Here is a 19,265-nt window from a genome sequence, read left to right on the forward strand (position 1 = left end):
CAAAACGTGAAACAAGCAGATGGTTTACTCCGAAAATAGAGACACGTATTCGCGATTTCGTGTGTGGCGTAGTACAGTGTTGTGACTGATGGCGAAAATCACGTGACCTACGCGAATTATTATAGTAGGTGCATGGAAGACACCACCTGTTACAAAACAAGGTGGAAGTTGAAGATACGAGAGAAAAATACTATAATAGATTATGTTTATAATTAATTATACAGATCGTGTATGGCGTTCTTAGGCAACGATTTTGTCCTGGGCTGGGTGTGTATCGTTTTCTGTTTAACCACAAAAAAAATCCTGGTTCAACTTTGTATAAATCCAACGTATACTGTGCTCATCAGGACCAAACGACAGGCGACCACGCCCATATTCCGTATATATCCGAAGACATTTTTGATATCCTATTGAATTAGATCCCGGTGCGATCTATTTTCGGAAAACTGAATTTGCTGATGGACTGAAGTATTCCATTAAACATAGGTGTCAGACTCACATCTATATTATCTCTAGCCTCATATTATAAGCCTGTTTTGATCATGCATGTATTGATCAAATTTTCTTTACCAAAAACGTGCCCGACAGCAATGATTGATAGAGGGGCATAAATCATGACAAGAGTTCGTGTCTTGTAGAATTTATACTCTGTGATGATTAAATCATTTAATTTAAATGTATTCATTATGAACTTGTTTTATTTATAGAATGATGCGTGATTTACTTTTTCCATCCTTGGTAACATTCTTACATTAACCAAATAAAAGAAAACTTTCAAATTTATAATTTTTCATGGTAGGGGCCTACTGTATTAATGTTGGTCACATCATATCAAATTCATAATGGTTATACCATTCATGTTAACCTGTATCACTTATCAGAACACGCACGCCGGAATATAAATATAACGGGGGTTGTCGTAAATATCTTAGGAATGACTCGGTCAACTTCCTTGTTTACTATTACTCGGATAATTAGCAAGAATAATAACTCATTGAAGGCTATTAATCACTCAAAAAGTGGGTGCTAACTCATCCACCAATTCCCCGTAAAGTTTGACTGTATCTACTTATTGTTTTACACAAAGGTCCCGTTTTTCCAGTTCAGCGATTAACGCAATAAAAACATATTACACAAACAACTAGCATGATTATTTGCATTTGACGGGATATTGTACATAAACGCCATTAACTTTATATCATTATGTGGTCCATCATCTCTAATTTTTGGCCGAAAGGGGGAGATGGTTTCCCAGAATCAAATTTAGCTCCGAGTGTTTTGTTTCCTCGTTTTCCTACGCACAGAGTCATGAAATTGGGAAAACAGGGGCCGCGGAAACAGAGGGGGGGGGGGGGGCTGGGTGGGCTCCAGCCCCCCTTTAGTCCAGTGTACAAAAACGTTAAAATGACCATCTGATTGTCATTTTTGTATGGTCAGCCTCCCCCCCCCCCCCCAACTTTCAAAACCGTTCCGCGGCCCATGCGAAAGGCATACAATAGCAAATAACAAATAAACAACATGTATCACACTCTCCACCCTCTCCCACACACATCTTCACTCGACACTCTCCCCCCCCCCCCCTCCCTCTCCCTGCCCCCTCCCCTATCTCTCTGTACCTCTCTTCTTTTCGTTGCTCCTGATTTGATTAAACAATTATACCCATAAAGCATAAAGAAAATTTTCATTTTTTCATTTCATTTCATTTATTGGTTTCTGCAACACTTTTTCATAAACACATGAACAAAGAAAATACAATAATAATATACGTATAACTGACAAGCAAAACATTGAACATAATTGCATTTTCTATTAATATATATCGATTGTTAGAAGGTTGCATGGGTTGCCACTATAAGCTAAGCTTGAGTCCTCGTTATTCTATACCCTCAGAATTTTGTCTTACCATCCTAATAATGCCGACAATACTTAACATTCCATTTTTTGAGGGAGAGGTGCAGGATTCGAAAAATGTGTCTATAATCATTTGCTGCTCATTTCTTCTTTTATAGAATTGAATTTCCTTGATCCACAATCTCATCGCGAGACTTGAGTGATTTGTTTTTCGTCTGTGGGTGTGGGTTATGGTCACTGATCTGAAATAATGGTTATGATTAATGTGCTCTTGTTGTTGTTTGCTTGTTTGTTAGATTATTGCAACTCTATTCACTTCTTCCCCCACGTTTATGAAGTTATGATCAAAGTATCTTTGTTATCATACTTTTAATTTACCTGATTTTATTTCATTATTTTGGCGGGTCGAATTTTCAGTGTTATGCGTCAGACTGTAACGTTGAGGTCGCTATGCCTTAAAAACCTTGTCATAAGATTGACTCTTGTATCCAATAGTAGCGCGATAAAACTCCAAATCTTTACATTCTTGTGCAAATCAGTATATTGGTGGACCCGGTTGGTTTATTAGTCCAAGACTATCCGGTCCAAAGTAGTAGCTATAATACAATGGCATATGTCCCGGAGACGGGCAGATATAGGCCTACCCCCACGCTTTTCGGAGAGAAGGATGACCTGTATATAGCCTATAATCACCCGCAGCCCCCTCTACTTTTCGAGGCAGGATATTCTTTTTTCATCGTCAATAATTGATTGAGTCATGTTAGTGAATTTATCTTTCTAAGTCGTTAGAATGCTTACATTTGCTAAATTTTGGATCCTAAAACGCAAAAATTGTCGCGCAAACGTTCCACAACCTATGCATTTGACAATGCCAGATTGCTTCTCCCACACTTTTCGTTTTACTCTTCATTTCCTTCTCCTATTCATTCTATCTTTCCTTCGCATTCTCCTCCTCCTCCTCCATCTTCTTTTCTTCTTCTTTTTCTTTTTCTTCTTCTCCTTCTTCTTCTTCTTCTTCTTCCTTCTTCTTCTTCTTCTTGCGTCTCATCTGATCCTGCATCATCGTCTCTTTTCTCATTAATCTTTTCCCAAATTAAAATGTAAAATCTTATTTTGTTGATAAAATAACACTCGAGCGCATGAATTTAATCTTTATTTTCTTAGTATATTTTATTACAGAAGAATAATTCTAAATCACACACTTTGGTTCTGAATCGGTACACCTGAAGACACATAATTGTATCGTAGATAATGACTAAAACCACATAATATAGGAATGAAAGAATGAGTACAAAAATATTAATCATAATCATAATGAATGATAACAATAATAAAGAACAAAATACTTCTTTGACGATTGCACGTTTTCAAGTGAAAGGACTTCCTCTATCATTATCCTTCACGTATGTTGTCCATATTGTACAGGGATAGCACTTACCTTTGGGAGCCATTTAAAAAGGGCGGCTTCAATATTAAGTAAACCCATTGGTATATCACTTTCCTGCCATTTCAACAAAATGTGCATGCCTTTACGATAAACCATCTGAAGTCGGAAAAAGGTTTATATTAAGTATTAAGATGATTGAATGAAATCAATGATGACCATGGAAGCCACCCCGGTAAAACTGAAATTAAACAACAAATTGGAAAGGATCACTACCTGTCATTCCACTCTCTACGTGTCCGACCCCTCCCCCCCCCCCCCTCCTTAAAAATGGTCTTAAATCAAATAAAATTCCGGCACAACCAATAATGATCAAATAAATAAATGATCAAATGTGTTTTTTAGTCGGACACAAGTCACTTTCCCCAAAACAAGGTTATTTAGACCTATCTTCTACACTGTTAAAAAAACCTTATTTTACAGAGAGAGAAAAAAAGAAGATTTTGCAGAAAGCAATAACAGAATCATTCTGTAAATTCATAAAACAGAAAGTTTTCTGCAATTTAACAGAACAGGTCTGTTTAAAAGGGGAAAAGGCTGTTTTATTTAAGGAAATTTGTAAGATTCCATACACCAAATACCAATTTCCTGTAAGATTAAGCAATCTGGTAAGATTACAGGTGTTCTCGAGACTCTGCTGCAGGAACTTCTTTTATTTTAAGGATTAATTTTCTAACAGTTTATAGGAATTATAGTAATAATCATGGAACAACAAAACTGCGTCTTTAGTAATAGACAGCACAGTGATGCTACGACTATCGTTAGAATTCAAAACAAATCTTTTAAAGAAAACAAGTTTAAAGACAATATAAGTGGAATGAAATCATAGTAAGACCCGTAACCAAAGGTATAGAGAAAATTGCATGACAAATCCATATAGAATGCTAGGAAGTTGAAAAGTACAATAACAGCAAACGAATAATTTAAATGCACCAAACAGGTCTTTGGTACAGAAAACCATTTCACAGAGAAAACCCCAAAACATGACATGAAAATAATTATGTTTAAAGAATATTACGCAAACAGAATGACAATTAGATTGAACATCTTTAAGTGAAAAATAAAATAAAACAGATCGCTAAGACATACAGTGGTGAATTACCGTTTTGAAGACGTTTCCACATGCAATGAAATAACGAGATTATTCAGCAAGATATCATTATTAATTTTCAAAGCAGTTAAGACAAAATCCCGGATCTTGTCCGTCAATGCAACTTGATGAGGACGAAAGACGATAATACAGGATCCTAGATCGTGTCAAAAGTCGACTTCGTCAGGAAAAAAAAGTTCCTGGATCTTGGCAAGTTACCGTGACAAGGACAAGAAGACAACGTCTAGAATCTCGTCAAGTCAACTCGATGAGGACAAGAAGAAAAGACAACAAGATCCTGAATCTCGCCAGGTCACCGTGACGAGGACAAGAAGACAAGATCCTGAATCTCGCCAAGTCACCGTGATGAGGACAAGAAGACAAGACGACAAGATCCCGAATCTCGTCAACTGATTAAAAAATATACATAATTGCATACATCATGCACTGTAAAAACTGTGGTGTTAAAACTGACACCAATTGGTGTTAATAGAGGACCACACCCTGAGGTGTTAAAATAACACCCTAGAGATTGAACATAACACCAAAGAGTGTAAATGTAACAACCATAGGTGTTGTAATAACACCTATAGTTGTAAAACTAACACCACCAATTTAACACCGGTGTAAAATAACTGGTGTGGTGCTCTATGTACACCGGTTAACACCACATTTTTTGCTGTGTGTACAATCGATTAAAAAGCAATTATAACATTATCATGATGAAGACATGTCGCATTGTATTTCAATTTTAAATACTTGATACAACACAGATTGAACAAATTAGTAATTATAGTCTAGATTATCCTGGATGTGAATAAAAATATATTTCAAATCGAAATACATTTCCCCTAAGCTCTATTTATAACATCAGTTTTATTTGAATATGACATTCTGCATTAACTCATATAATTTAGAAAGATCTATAGTTTGTTAATAGCAAAAAGCTGCATACAATATCACAAGAGCTAATTACGGACAATAAAACAGAGTAATTGGGTCGTTCACAGAATTTAAATCTTCAGTTAATCTCCGTGTAAACAAATTTCAAATTCATATATTCAGGATCTTTGTGCATTGCCATGGCAATGATTGGTATTTCAATTAAAGCACAAAATGAATACCACCACTTTATTCTGAAATGAACATATTGTCTTACTTTGATATTTCTGTCTGGAAATGAAATACAAAGGAATATAATTAAATCATTAAAAGCACACTTCTTAGCCAAGAGCATTGATTGTTGAAACTTGGATTGCCATTTCTATGATCAGAGATAGATTCAGCATCACCAAAAATGAATACATTCATGAACTAGTAGCACTTAAGGAAATATGAAGACAAAATAGAAGTAGATAATTGCAATTTATAATTAATTAGTGAAAATAACACATTCTGATCGCATGAAACCAATCACCGCCAACAGGTTGCTTGATACAATGTTGTCAAAAAATTTTGATTACTAAATGTTGCTTTGTTTCCATCATGTGTCACTGTGGATTTTTCAGATGATCAAAAAAATGTTTTGTTATAAAGGTTAAAAAGTGTTTCTTATACACCCAGCGCACACTATGCGATTCGATACGACGCTTAAAAAATATCTTTTTGCATTAAATGTGAAAGTTCCAAGAAGTAAAATTATTTTATTTGAAGTTTGGCATGATGCTAGGAATGATACGATCACATTTATACTTTGCGGTATAAGCCCTGTGGTCAGAGTAAATTCCAAATCGGCTTCAAGTCGCAGCCAATAACGACGTCATTACGATTTGGAATTGAACTTGCTTTTATTCCTACATACGCTCAAACTAGACTGAATTTTTATTTCAGTAGTCTTACTACTATTCTGAACTCTAATTGCTAAGATTTTATTGGTTGGAATGTTCATATCAAATGTTATTACAATTTCTTTGAAATCCTGATCACAACGAATCGTATAGTGTGCGCCGGGCTTTTGGTGATTGAATGTTCAGACAACCACGAGGATTCGGTGACTTTGTTATATACATTATTCGCCATACGAAAAAAGCTTACATACATACTTCGCAAAGGCACGAATACGACGTTCTCAATCCACAAGTGTTTATGATGGAATATTAAATGATATACACAATGTAAATATAACAATCAAAGCAGTGATTATGGTGAAATGTGTGAACCATTCCCATGTTCCCTGGCAGTATACTTCCATCAAAACCATATACAACGCCCAAATAGTCTTAACACTACAGCAAACTACGGTGTTTGTGACAACACCACACCAAGCATTTTACACCAATGTTGAATTTATGGCGGAAGTTCAACAATTCTTGGCGTTACTCTGTTTGTTATATATCAACATCATTTGGTGTTCCATTGAAATTCTCTGGTGTATTTCAACTTCTGCGGGTGTCGTGCCTCTCACAAAAAACGACTGGTGTTGTTCCTAATACCGTATAGTTTCTACACTGTATGGAAATTAGATTGGCAACACTGAAACAGAAGAGGAGAGATTAGAGCAATAAGTACTGAAAAGAAATGAAAATAATAAATGCTTACGCAATAATCATTAGTCTAGAATATCATTCAAATGCCATTAAAGACAAAGAAGCAAAAAGAAAAGCAAAAAAAAAATTATTCACGTCAGATTTCAATATTTGTAAGGTGTATAGATTGAACAACAAGAGAGAGGAATTTACCTCCTATATACGCTATAAAAGTGTAACTAAAAGCAATACGGATGAGATTGACCTCGAAACCGTGTCCATTGATGCCACACCTCACCCCGAGTAAAAAAAAAATGACCAGAAATAAGATTTGTTGTGAACTTTTCTGGGTCAGATCTGGGAAGCATTTCATCAACATTTTCGTCTGACAAAGTTTGCACATCTCACAATTTTCCTTGATTTTGATTGGCTGAGAAACACTGTTACTATGGTAACTGTCGGATAAAACAGGACTTGCCGGATAAAACGTCTGGCATGTACTTTCACGAAATGCTCCCATGACCCTATATGTGTCACAACGGACTATATTCCGGGTCGGTTGTTGTTGTTGTTACCCGGAACGGAGTACATCACTAGCACTAGACCCGGTTTTGGGGTCAATCTGCATGACCCTGGATCTATTTCAAAGGACTAAGATCTACACAGTTATGTTGGGATAGGCCTACCATAGTGTACAAAATTACCAAAATATACAAAAACAATCCATCTCAAAAAGCACAAAAATGCAATAAATATATAATATATGTATTGACAAAGAAGCTGATAATTGTCATTGAATGCTGAATACCATAGTAGTTGATCTGCCAGTAAAAATATCATTTTCAGTGAAAGTGATACGGATATTAACTTCAAGTGTTGTAATATTGGCACATATTTGAGACTCGAAATTCCATTTCCTGGTTTAATATGCACCCTACCGTCCTACAAGCACACATTTTTCGGCAATCGTAAAAAAAATGAACCATTGTTTTGATCATTTTTATTTTAAGATCATTAATGACCTGCATCGATTTGGGGGTTTATTACAAATTCCGTGATAACAAAGGCGTTAGTATCCATTCTTCATAATTATTTCAATTTATGGTGACCAAAGACCCCATATGGTTTGTTATAATCCATTTATTTTTAGAAAATCATTTGTAATTGTAAACAAACTCCTCTACCCCCCCCCGATTATCACATGATTATGATTGTATTTTCTTTGAAAGATAATAAATAAAATGAGTAGCTGTAATTGACCTATAAGGTAACAAAGAAACTGTTGTGACATCATATCAAAATTGTGATTTCGATCGACATATCGCTCAGAACCCGATATAAACAACAATAAATTGCTAAAAGGTATGAAAAAGGCGAAGGATGGCTTGCAAATTCTTTCAAGCTCAGATCCATGTTCGTTGGACTGCTTTGTATACATCTGGGGTTATTTTACTATGTGACAGTCATTAAAATGTATTTTTGTATTCTTAAATTTATTGAAATGGGCCTTTATTATGTTTACTTAAACATCCTTATTTGAGAAATTGTGACATCAAGGACCACAACAAATTTATATAAATAAACGAATTAACTAAAATAAATTACATGCAGGCTATTATAATCTAGATCTGGGTGATTCTATGTCAAGTTTTATTATTCAATAAAAATAGAATTCAATGATTTTCATCACATACCATAGTGAAACATACATGTAGGTACACATTGTAAATGAAACATAAACTGACATCAACTTCAATATTTCATTTGCATCAAAATTAAACAGAACATTTCAAGTAAAAAATCTTTGATTCTCATAAACATTTTAAATTCATAAATAATTACTACAGAAAGACATGTTTGTTTGCAATACCCACTGCCGTCAAGACCTGAGCCTTTTTCCCCACAAAGAATTGAGTTTGGTTTAAAATTGCACTTAAAGGGAGTGTAAGCTGGCAAATACAGGCAACGCCATTTACGTCTGCTTTGAGACAACTACCCATTTTTGAACTTGAATCACTTATTAGCAATTCACGAAATTTGTGTAAATGTGATTCGGAAATTTGCAGAAAAAGAAGTCTAAGACCTAGAGAGGGCGTAACCGGCATTTGACTGTTTTGACACCCTTTAAATTCCTATTGGGCTAACGGCTCATTGGTCAGAAAAAGCTCAAGAGACACGTGCGCAACCTTGTATAATCGTCAACGAGATTAAGATTTTAATGTCGTCATACACTAAACCACCTCACCCAGGACTCTAAGTCAGCTTTAACTCTTTGTAAAAAAAAATTCTTAAGAATACACAAAGCAGTAGAAACTTTTAACATGGGTTATCATCATGCTTTAAACATGGTATACATGGCATCACCAACCATTTTCCATGAGCAGCAAGAGGATAAAAAAAAATACCAGAAACTATTGATTGTCTATGAATATTCCCCAATGTGGCTCATGTGGTTCATGTGGTTCCTTTGTCCATCATTTAATTCTTATAGTTCTTTCAGCTTCATCACCATGATCATGTGGTGGTTTAAAGTGAAAACTCTTGCGACTTCCGGTCCCCTTTTTCTGGTTCCCTTCAATATCATAATCTAAGATGGGGGTTGTATTCTTCTGGCAATTTACTTTGGTTTTTCAGTTTCAGCGCCATATCGACGCTCTTGATATACAGTGAGAGGATCTCTCTCATCTCGTCCGTGTAGGGGTCAAAGCTGAGTTTCTGTCGGGTGCTCTCCCGTCGCTTGAACTTGCCGTCCGGTGAACTCAGAGTGCACAGGATTCGTTCCTCGTTGGGTGGTTGGCCTAAGAACTGGGACATCTTGTTGAGCGAGTCGTACGGATCCTTCCGGAGGTCCTCATAATGGATGACAAGGATCTTCTTGCTGAATTGAAGAAAATTCAGGGCTGTGTTGGTCCAGGTCCTTGACTTACCGGCCACAAAGTCAATCCATTCTGAAAAAAAAAACACACAGATAGATTGCATCATCAATCCATGTCAACTGTCAAAAGGTCAAGAGCCCATCCAAGATTCCGTAAAGGGAAGGGGGCACAAAAAATTGTTTATTTTCAAAGAAAGTTTTCACAAGCAAAAGCAATTTAAAAGGGGCCATATCACGTTAGAAGGAAGGAGTGTGAGACTTCCCATAAAAGGAAAACATTAAGTACAATTTTTAAAAAAATTGGGCACACCTGAAATAAAGATTGCAATAGACATTGGTAAAATAATTATAGAAGGGAATGATAGAAAATACTCGAACCAAAACCGTAGTGGTATGAAGAGGAAGTCAACTGAGGCTTTCAATGGTATATCATTGCTTATCCAGTGGCTTATGTCGTGAACAAAATTATATATACTTTGAACAAAATGAGAGTGTATCGACCTTTTCTTTTCAAATACATCTTCCTGATGGTCAACCTAGGGCCTTTTCCTAGGCTATTTCTTGAACCATAATACGACAAAACTCTTTTTTTTTAAATATTAATATCCTTTATGTGTATTTCACACACAAAATAGCACGTTTTGAAGAAGAGATGATAATAAATCGGGAATCGCTGACTTTATTGAGCTCTCTCGTTTTTCGTGTCAAAACATAAAAACATATCACTACGAGTTATCATTGCTTTATCAGTTTTGTGTCCAAGCCGGAAAAAAGGGAATTAAATGAATATGACCCAAGGACCATTATTTTCTCAAGGTATTTTAGTTAATTGATCCGGATGCGTCACAACATCACTCTTTCCTTGCTCCTCTGCCCCTATATTCTTTTCTGTCACATAGGTGGTGACTCTTATCTCTACAGGACCTCTTTTTAACAACCTATCCGCAGGAAAATCAGGATCTTCAAATTCCTCACCCGTCCCCTGTGTGTAGTGCTTCTCGCTGGCGAATCCCGTGTGGCCACCAAACTTCCGGTTGTGTTCGGAGATGATGGCTTTGTACGGGTTCCGGATGATCAGTATAGCGCCATCAAACGAAGAGATGTGCTCTTCATCAAAGCGATGTGTCTTCACGGCGATAGTGTTGCCTTTTCTCCAGTTCTCCCTCTCACCAAGGAACCCTAAGGAGGAGAAAATAATTCCACACTTGAAACAACAATTTCCATGAATATAAAATAAAACAATAATAATAATTGAAAAAATATGATAATACATAACATTAGTAGATACATGTTTAATGCTGTCTGTCAGATATGCCACTCCTGGAGATTTTTCATCAGGCATCTTAATAGTAATTTTCACTGACAAATTTGCTCTAAGCCAATGCAATGATTGCAGTAGATAATAAAAAGAGTCAGCTACCATTTTGTTTCATGAAATTGCTCCCCAGGTGCTCCACAATTATTAGAAAATAAGATCAAATAAGAAAAGCTAGTATGAAAGCGTGAAGCAAACATGGAAGTAAACATTTGTGAGGAATGAGGAAGTTATTGGATGGGAGGGAGAGGAAAGAAGAGCAGGGAAGGAAGGTAGAGAAGATGGAGGAGAAGAAGGATGGAAGGAGAGGGATGGAAAGGAGGAGGGAATAGATGGAGAAACAGCGAAAGAGAAAGAAAGAGAGAGGGGTTTGCAATGATCGTTGGTGGACGTAACAGTATAGTATTATGCACGAGGATAATAAACTATGGGAGGGAGGAGGAAAAGAGACGACCATTAGGTGAAGGAGGGTGGATAAAAAGAGAAGGAGATAGGGAAAGAAAGAGAGAGAGAGAGGGAGAGAGAGAGAGGGGGAGAGTGGGTTGGCAAGGATCTTTGGTAGATGTGGAAGTAGTATCATAATACACTCTCTAAATGCAAAAGAGCTAATCTGGTCCCTAATCGCACTCTTCTCAGAGGGAGACGAGCACACTCATTTTCGAGTGAGATTTGCATCTTTCTAGAGTGGATTTTACCTCTTTTTGGAGTGAATGTGTCTAAGAAGACGCACAGTTTATTCCAGAAGAAGCTATAATGCACTCTTTAAGAATGTACAGTTCACTCCAAGGGGATTAGACTCTAATATCACTCCGAGAGGATTGTGAATAGGGACTAGATTGGCTCTATTGTATTTAGAGACTATTGGCCCGAATTCACAAAGGTGGTTTTGAAAACCCACGGTTGAGTCCATGGTTTATGCAGATTTCATGTATAAATTACGCTTAATTTACCGCGCATCGGGCGCGTGTATGAAACATGTCCAATGCTGATGCGCGCTTTTGTCATAGTGCGCCAAAATGACGCCTGTTACCATGGTTAGATACGCTATTTTATTCATGAGTCCACTGTTTGAAGAGTGGACTCATGAATAAAAACAGTGGACTCATGAATAAAATAGCGTGGATAACCACGGCAACAGGCGTCAATGGAAAGAAAAGGTACAGGATGGTATTCTTATAGGCATCATCTTATAATACACAAACCTGCAATCGATCCAATCACTGCCAAATATGGAAAGCCATCTATGCCAATTATTCATCTATATGGGAGACAATGCACTGTCCCTTCAAAAGTTAGCTCACAGCTTGGTCAAAAAGACGTATTCATGTTTACGACTGTTGCAATTGTATTTTAGGGAACAATTTGAAGTGATAAGCTTTAGACCAGTCGCAACTGTTGTTACAACAGGGAACCGTGTAATTGCAAATTTGAAAATTCCAACTAGAAAAATATCAATTTATCCTGTGATATGGAAGAAGCAGTCACACAATCAATGGTAAATTGTTAACTAATTGCAAGACTTATGATCGATTTGGGGGAAGTATATTAAATTAAGATTGATTGTCATTTATTTTCATCACACACTATCTAAGCCACACACCTTTCCTATAAAGGTCTCCGTCGTCATAGTAGCTCCCGGTGAAGATACCCGTAGATCGCTCAACTAGATACCGAACCCAAGTATTCCCAGATCCTGGAAAACTTGCTAATGTTATCAGTGGAAACGTCCTCTCCTTGCCCATTACAATATTGGTACATCTTGAATCTGTGTGGTAAATTAAAAGGAAACGTATTTCTTGAGGCTGAATATTTGCAACATACCATAGGTCTCATCAGCCTTCCGGGGGTAGGAGCATGGTGCCTCTCCTCCTTAGAGGATTTTGATGATTCTTTTTTTGCTCTTTCTTTTTTTTCCATCCCCCTACGGAGATTGCCCGATACACAACCAAATAGTATGTCCATGGGTGAATGGAAAGAGAAAAATAAAAAGAAGGGAATATTCCCACTGCATAACGAAAGAAATAAACTGAATAATCAGTAAGATTCATAAATGATTATACTAATTGATAATTGTAAATGAATAAAGGAACGGGTCTTATTATTTTTCTATGGTAAAAACTGAGTAATCAGATATAAATCACCAATTTCAAAGATTACAAATGAAATTAAATTATTCAATAATCAAGCTCAATCAATGAATAAATAAATAAATGAATTGATATACATGTATTGATGATATATTGGGAAATAACTTATCAAATCAATAATGATAATGAAAATAGCAGGAAATATTCCACAAAGAAAACAAAAAGAAAAAACAAATTGACAAATAAAAACATGGCTTAAGTGTAAATTGATTCTTGAGAAGTTTAGATTAATGAAAAATGATTATACCTTCGACTCCTGTCTGGTAGATTGCATAGTATTTTTTCCCGCCACAAAACACACTGGAATCGCCTGCACACGGCTCCTGACATTCGCTGGGCTCAACGGTATGGCGTAAAGTGTAGTTATGTGTGAGGTAGCCGCAGTGACACTGGGAGCCGCGAAATAGTGCTGCAAGAGGCATAGACTATGGGGAGAATCAGGGAAAGAGGTTGGGAAATAGAGACAAGATAGAGAGATAGAAAAGAAACAAAAGAGGGGAAGAAATTAGAAAATGATAACTAATAGTAACAATATTCCGTAGTTGTATAAACATTTATTAATTGATACAAGAAATCAACGGAGATGTACAACCAAGATGACAAGATTAATGGATAGGTTGAAAGATATTATTACTTTTTATCACAATTACTACTTCTTCTTCTTCTACTACTACTACTACTACTACTACTACTACTTCTACCACCACTACTACCACCACCACCACTACTACTACTACTACTACTACTACTACTACTACTACTACTACTACTACTACTACTACTACTACTACTACTACTACTACTACTACTACTACTACTACTACTACTACTACTACTACTACTACTACTACTACTACTACTACTACTACTACTACTACTACTACTACTACTACTACTACTACTACTACTACTACTACTACTACTACTACTACTACTACTACTACTACTACTACTACTACTACTACTACTACTACTACTACTACTACTACTACTACTACTACTACTACTACTACTACTACTACTACTACTACTACTACTACTACTACTACTACTACTACTACTACTACTACTACTACTTCTACCACCACCACCACTACTACTACTATACGACTACTATGATTACTACTACTACTACTACTACTACTACTACTTCTACTACTACTATATACTACTACTACCACTACTATTACTACTACTACTATACTACTACTACTACCACTACTCCTACTTATTTATATACTGTGTTTCACTACATCATACCATTATCATTAAGACTCCATGGTACTTATAATTACTTGAAAAATCAAGATAATTATGATAACAGCTTTATTACGATGTGTCAAAGCGCACGGGGGGGGGGGCTGACATATGAATGACCAACAAAACAACACCAACTACTTAATCAAATTAAAACTAACCATTAACTATGGAGAGTGCGCCTCTAGAATACTATACTGTGAGAAGTAGGGCCTACTGTGGCTGTTGAATATTTTGTGCAAATTGCCATGGTTTGTATGGAGGGACGGAGGATTGCCACGGCATCAAGAATAAATTAGCCGTGGATGTATTTGTGTGCAAAATGTTCGAAATATCAAAAGAAATCAATTAACAGAGTCCTGAGGGGAGGGGGGGTCTTAATGTTCACAGTTACAGTGCTATACCATGACTACTGTTAGGTAAGAGCTTATCATTGAAATGTCAGGCGAGGAAAATTCTAAACCGTTCACTTGAAATTGCGATAATTGCAGCGTGGGTAGCGTTTGGAACTCAATAAGCGAAATTAAACATTCAAGGCTCGATGAGTAGAGGAGAATCAAACCTTGTAGCGATCGACCCAGATTCAATGTACTGAAGTATGCTCATTATATCCAACTCAAAGGACCCAAAGGCATGATAGGGCTTAAGCCCTTCATAATTTATTGGTCATAATATTCCTCACAATAACGCTAATTCATTCAACCTTTTCTGACAAATCTGTATAGTAAAATCTGAATAGAGCAATAAAATTGACACGATTCTTGGAAAAATTCCCCCTTTGGTTATTTCTCTATGATATAACCAAGGAGACCGACAGCCTTTGGGTTAATTGATCTATTAAACACTAAATACAAAGAAGGTTGACGAGAACGATGCAGTATTAAAAGAAATATAAAGCTGCAGTATTAATATCATGATAAATTCGACGAATATGTGGAATGCTATAAGAATGGGTTCAAAATTACAGAACAAGTCCACCCCAACAAAAAATTGATTCGACTAAAAAGAAAAAGAAATCCAACAAGCATAATGATGAAAATTTCATCGAAATCGGGTTAAATAAGAAAGTTATGACGTTTTTAAGTTTCACTAAATTTCTCAAAACAGTTATCTGCACATCCTGGTCGGTATATATGCAAATGAGGGAACTGATGTCATCACTCACTCAGTATTCCTTTTGTATTTTATTACGAGAAAAATGATTTTTCGTTTTTTTATTCTCTACCCATTTTCATGTGAAATAATGTTTTATTCCTCGCTGAACGTGTGGAATTACAATCGTTTAAACATTTTATGGTCCAGTCAAGTTGGTCATTATTGTAAAGAACAAAAGAAATAGTGAATGATGGACATCATCGACTCACTCATTTGCATATAACTTGAGTTGTACATAACTGTTTTGTGAAAAATGAGCGAAACTTGAAAGTGTCATAACTTTCTTATTTTACATCCGACTTTGATGACGTTTTCAGCGTTATGCTCGTTTGATAATTCTCTTTTGATTCATATCAACACTTTTCTTGGGTGAAACATGTCAATACTTACTTGTTTTTCACAGACCGATAAACAAATCGAAGTTGTCATTTTATCGCTCTCATCCATGTATTTGGTAAAGGAAGAATAATCGGCCGGTCGTTCTGCACAGCATCTATAACCATCGCGAAAACCCTTCATTGGACCTTCCTCTGCGAATGAAAGAAAAAAGAAAGAATTGTCATGGAAATAGATATTTTCACTTAGAAGAATAAATTTGTTACGTGTACAGTGAATATCGAAAATAAAAAGAAGAAAGATTATCATCGTCCTGTCTCCCGAAAAGCCGGAATCTAGGTTAAGGACCTTTTCATTACATTTTGAAACACAATAATTTCACCCCGCTCTTTGTTGAATGCCATTCTGTGTCAAATTAGAAGAAAATGAATAAAAAAGAAGAACTCCACATAAATCTCATAAATTTATTGTTAAACAAAAATTGAAAACTAAGACTCTTGTGCAAAGTGTATTTTGGTAGTCATTATTTTCTCAGAGAGAGCATGCAAAATCCAGAACATTGATAATGTATTTGAAAAAAAGTCAATTTACTATAATATGCTTGCTCGCTTCACTCGCTCGTATACTTTCAGAAGTACCCGAATGTGTAAAAAAAAAGAAATGCCTCCACAAAAATTGTGCATCATCATGTTATTGACTTTTCATCTTATTTGAGACATATTGCAATCGAGATAGGTGCTGTTGATAAACAATTTCCAGAGTGCAATTTCAGATTCCAGTATTATTCGTATTAAGAAACGAAATCTGCTAAAATTATACTGCGTCGGTTATAATTTGGCGTGGCCTGATTTCAGAGGCCCACATGAGGCATGTCGGAACGGAGCTAAATTACTCTTAACAAATTCCATGGGACAGATTTAGGGGAAACGGGCAATAGATAGAGAGTAATTTCACAGTCTAAAACATTCTGGCAAACGTCCAGAGCTCCAACAGCAAAATTGCTTCTTTATTCATATAAAGACATTAATTGAATACGCTGGTTGACATTCTACCCCCCCCCCCCTTCCCCCATTTTGCTGTAAATTTACTTCAACCTGGAATATCGCTTGCTAAACCACAATCCGTCTATATCTACGTTGGTTTACGCCCATCATGCGCATATTTCCTATGAATATTGATATAAACCTATCAACGAAAGTGCAGTTTCGAGATTATGATTGAAAAATCTAATCTAATTCGGCGGAGGGATGGTCTTTAAATTCTATACACTCTAAAAGAAGTATTGGGTAAAAGTGCTCCATGAGGGTAATTATGTGTACCGTTGTCCATCATTTCGTGAATGTATTCTAGTCTTTCATTTTAAACCAATTTAGATTTCTAGAGAATAGAAATATTGCAGATTTCACATCATTTCATATATTTATTCATTTTAACATGTTCATTTTTTCAAACAAATTGAAACAGCCCCCTTTATCAATTTTCTCAATATCTACCTTCAGGTAACATGGATAACGAAAACTTTGAGACATCTTTAAATAGCTGTCTTTCTTCAAATTGTTTACTTTAAGTATGTTCAACGTTGTCTGAATAAATCAATTTCCCATTCGAAACTTGGCAGAGTTAAAAGAACAGGAAGGGAAGGTCTGTGTAAAAAGACAGAAGCATGTTCTACTAACTTGCCAGCACATTCGTTTCTAATGACTACCTCCCATGGCTGTCGTTGAAAATGACTGAGCTGCCCTTGCGAATAACATTCAATATGATTGAATATCATACCATCATTTTTTGGCAGGAAACAGCTTTCAACTATCGATAGAATATTTGATGATATCCCAGCGTTTATCCGAAAGTATGCCTTATCTGTGTGCGCTGGTTTTTTTTTACAACTCATTGTTTAATCATTATTTTTGGCAAGCCTTTATCAAACTTGTGTTGCATAATACGCCTTAGAATATTACTTTCAACGATATTTTTATAACGCAATGTTATAAAATCACGAATTCAATAACATTTAGACGATATGGAGGATGATTTTCATCACCTCGCATTGCCGTAGCATGAATGTGTGATGGACATGGTGGTCGAGTGCTATGATCCCATGTGAAAAATCACATGACCATGGGTGTTGATGTCACCTGACGAGTTTAAATATTCCATTGGGGGGAAATGGATTCATAATGCAATGAGGTGAGCTTTTTAAAAACATTTATACGGTATGCAGTGTTTTTCATTTTAATGAATATCACAATATGAAGGGTTTTTTTTTTGCAAACACGAAGTAGCGTTAGACAACTAAGGGGTGTCGGGTAGGCATATTATATCGTCACCACTACCACCACCACTGCCGCCGCCATTATCTCCTCATCTCCTCCTCCGTCGCTGTTCATCAACGATAATCATCATCATCACTACCACTAATCAATTCCTAACTTCTCGAGAACCCCCCCCCCTGCAATCCCAAGTGTAAAGTGTAATAATTGCTTCCCTCAGACTATCTCCAAGATATTAATCATACCTCAGTCACACTCCTATCCATTTCCATAACCAACTTATCTTTGCCATTGTTGAATGCATATGGCAATGTAGCAATGCTCCTTCATAGCTATTGAGTGTAAGAGGGGAGTTCATTAATGCAAGGTAAAGCAACCTTCCAGTATATAGACGGATGGGCGATGCGCAACGTGGGACGATCTCCAAGAAAATACCATCTTAAGTCAATACCCCTATCTCTTCGAAGCAATACATCTTTCTGATCTTATTAAGATGTTCGACTGTACATATACGACGTGGGCTTATGATACGAATAAAAACTAATTTCAGTAAGACAGCGAAGTAGAAATGAGGTCTCTTCGACTCCATATTTCAAGCTGGTTGAGTATAATCAATGCTTTCAAAATGAGGGGGTGTGGGTGGAGTAGCCAGACTATATTATTATCCTGATGTATAAAGACATCAAAGTGCCCACTCTTTGACAAGATAACGACTTCAGCATCAAGAAATAACTACTGCTTCAGACTGTGGCGTTCATGCACAGGATCACATGAATGTTTCATTAAAGAACTTGAGCCAACGTTATGTGCATGGGCAAAAGTAAATGAGTTTTGTTAAGGATTGCATTTTACTGTTCTTCTTATACATCATGGACATAAAGATGTCGGACTACAGATTCAATTTCCATTGTCTTAGACTCTACCATGGTTATCTAAATAATATTGGATTAAATGGGGACGTGCATATTGTCTTGTTGGGTAAATAATGCCAACTGTTGTGTAAGTATCACACAATGTTTGTCGAAACTAACACAAGACACATTTCATCCCCCCCCCCCCA

At 36.3% G+C, this 19,265-nt stretch overlaps 1 protein-coding gene across 1 annotated transcript; it reads right to left on the reverse strand.

The window, feature by feature from the left end:
• Nucleotides 1-2,995: 2,995 nt before the first annotated feature.
• LOC129254573 (sialate:O-sulfotransferase 2-like) lies at nt 2,996-16,125 on the reverse strand. Its single transcript, XM_054893050.2, has 5 exons — nt 15,990-16,125; nt 13,435-13,612; nt 12,641-12,805; nt 10,701-10,904; nt 2,996-9,798 (listed from the first exon to the last, which is right to left on the reverse strand). Exons 1-5 carry the CDS (start codon nt 16,116-16,118, stop codon nt 9,431-9,433), a joined length of 1,044 nt encoding a protein of 347 aa, XP_054749025.2. The 5' UTR covers nt 16,119-16,125; the 3' UTR covers nt 2,996-9,430.
• Between the last annotated feature and the right edge of the window lie 3,140 nt (nt 16,126-19,265).

The sequence above is a fragment of the Lytechinus pictus genome, chromosome 2 (genome assembly GCF_037042905.1).
Source record: "Lytechinus pictus isolate F3 Inbred chromosome 2, Lp3.0, whole genome shotgun sequence".
NCBI classification, from domain to species: Eukaryota; Metazoa; Echinodermata; class Echinoidea; order Temnopleuroida; family Toxopneustidae; genus Lytechinus; species Lytechinus pictus.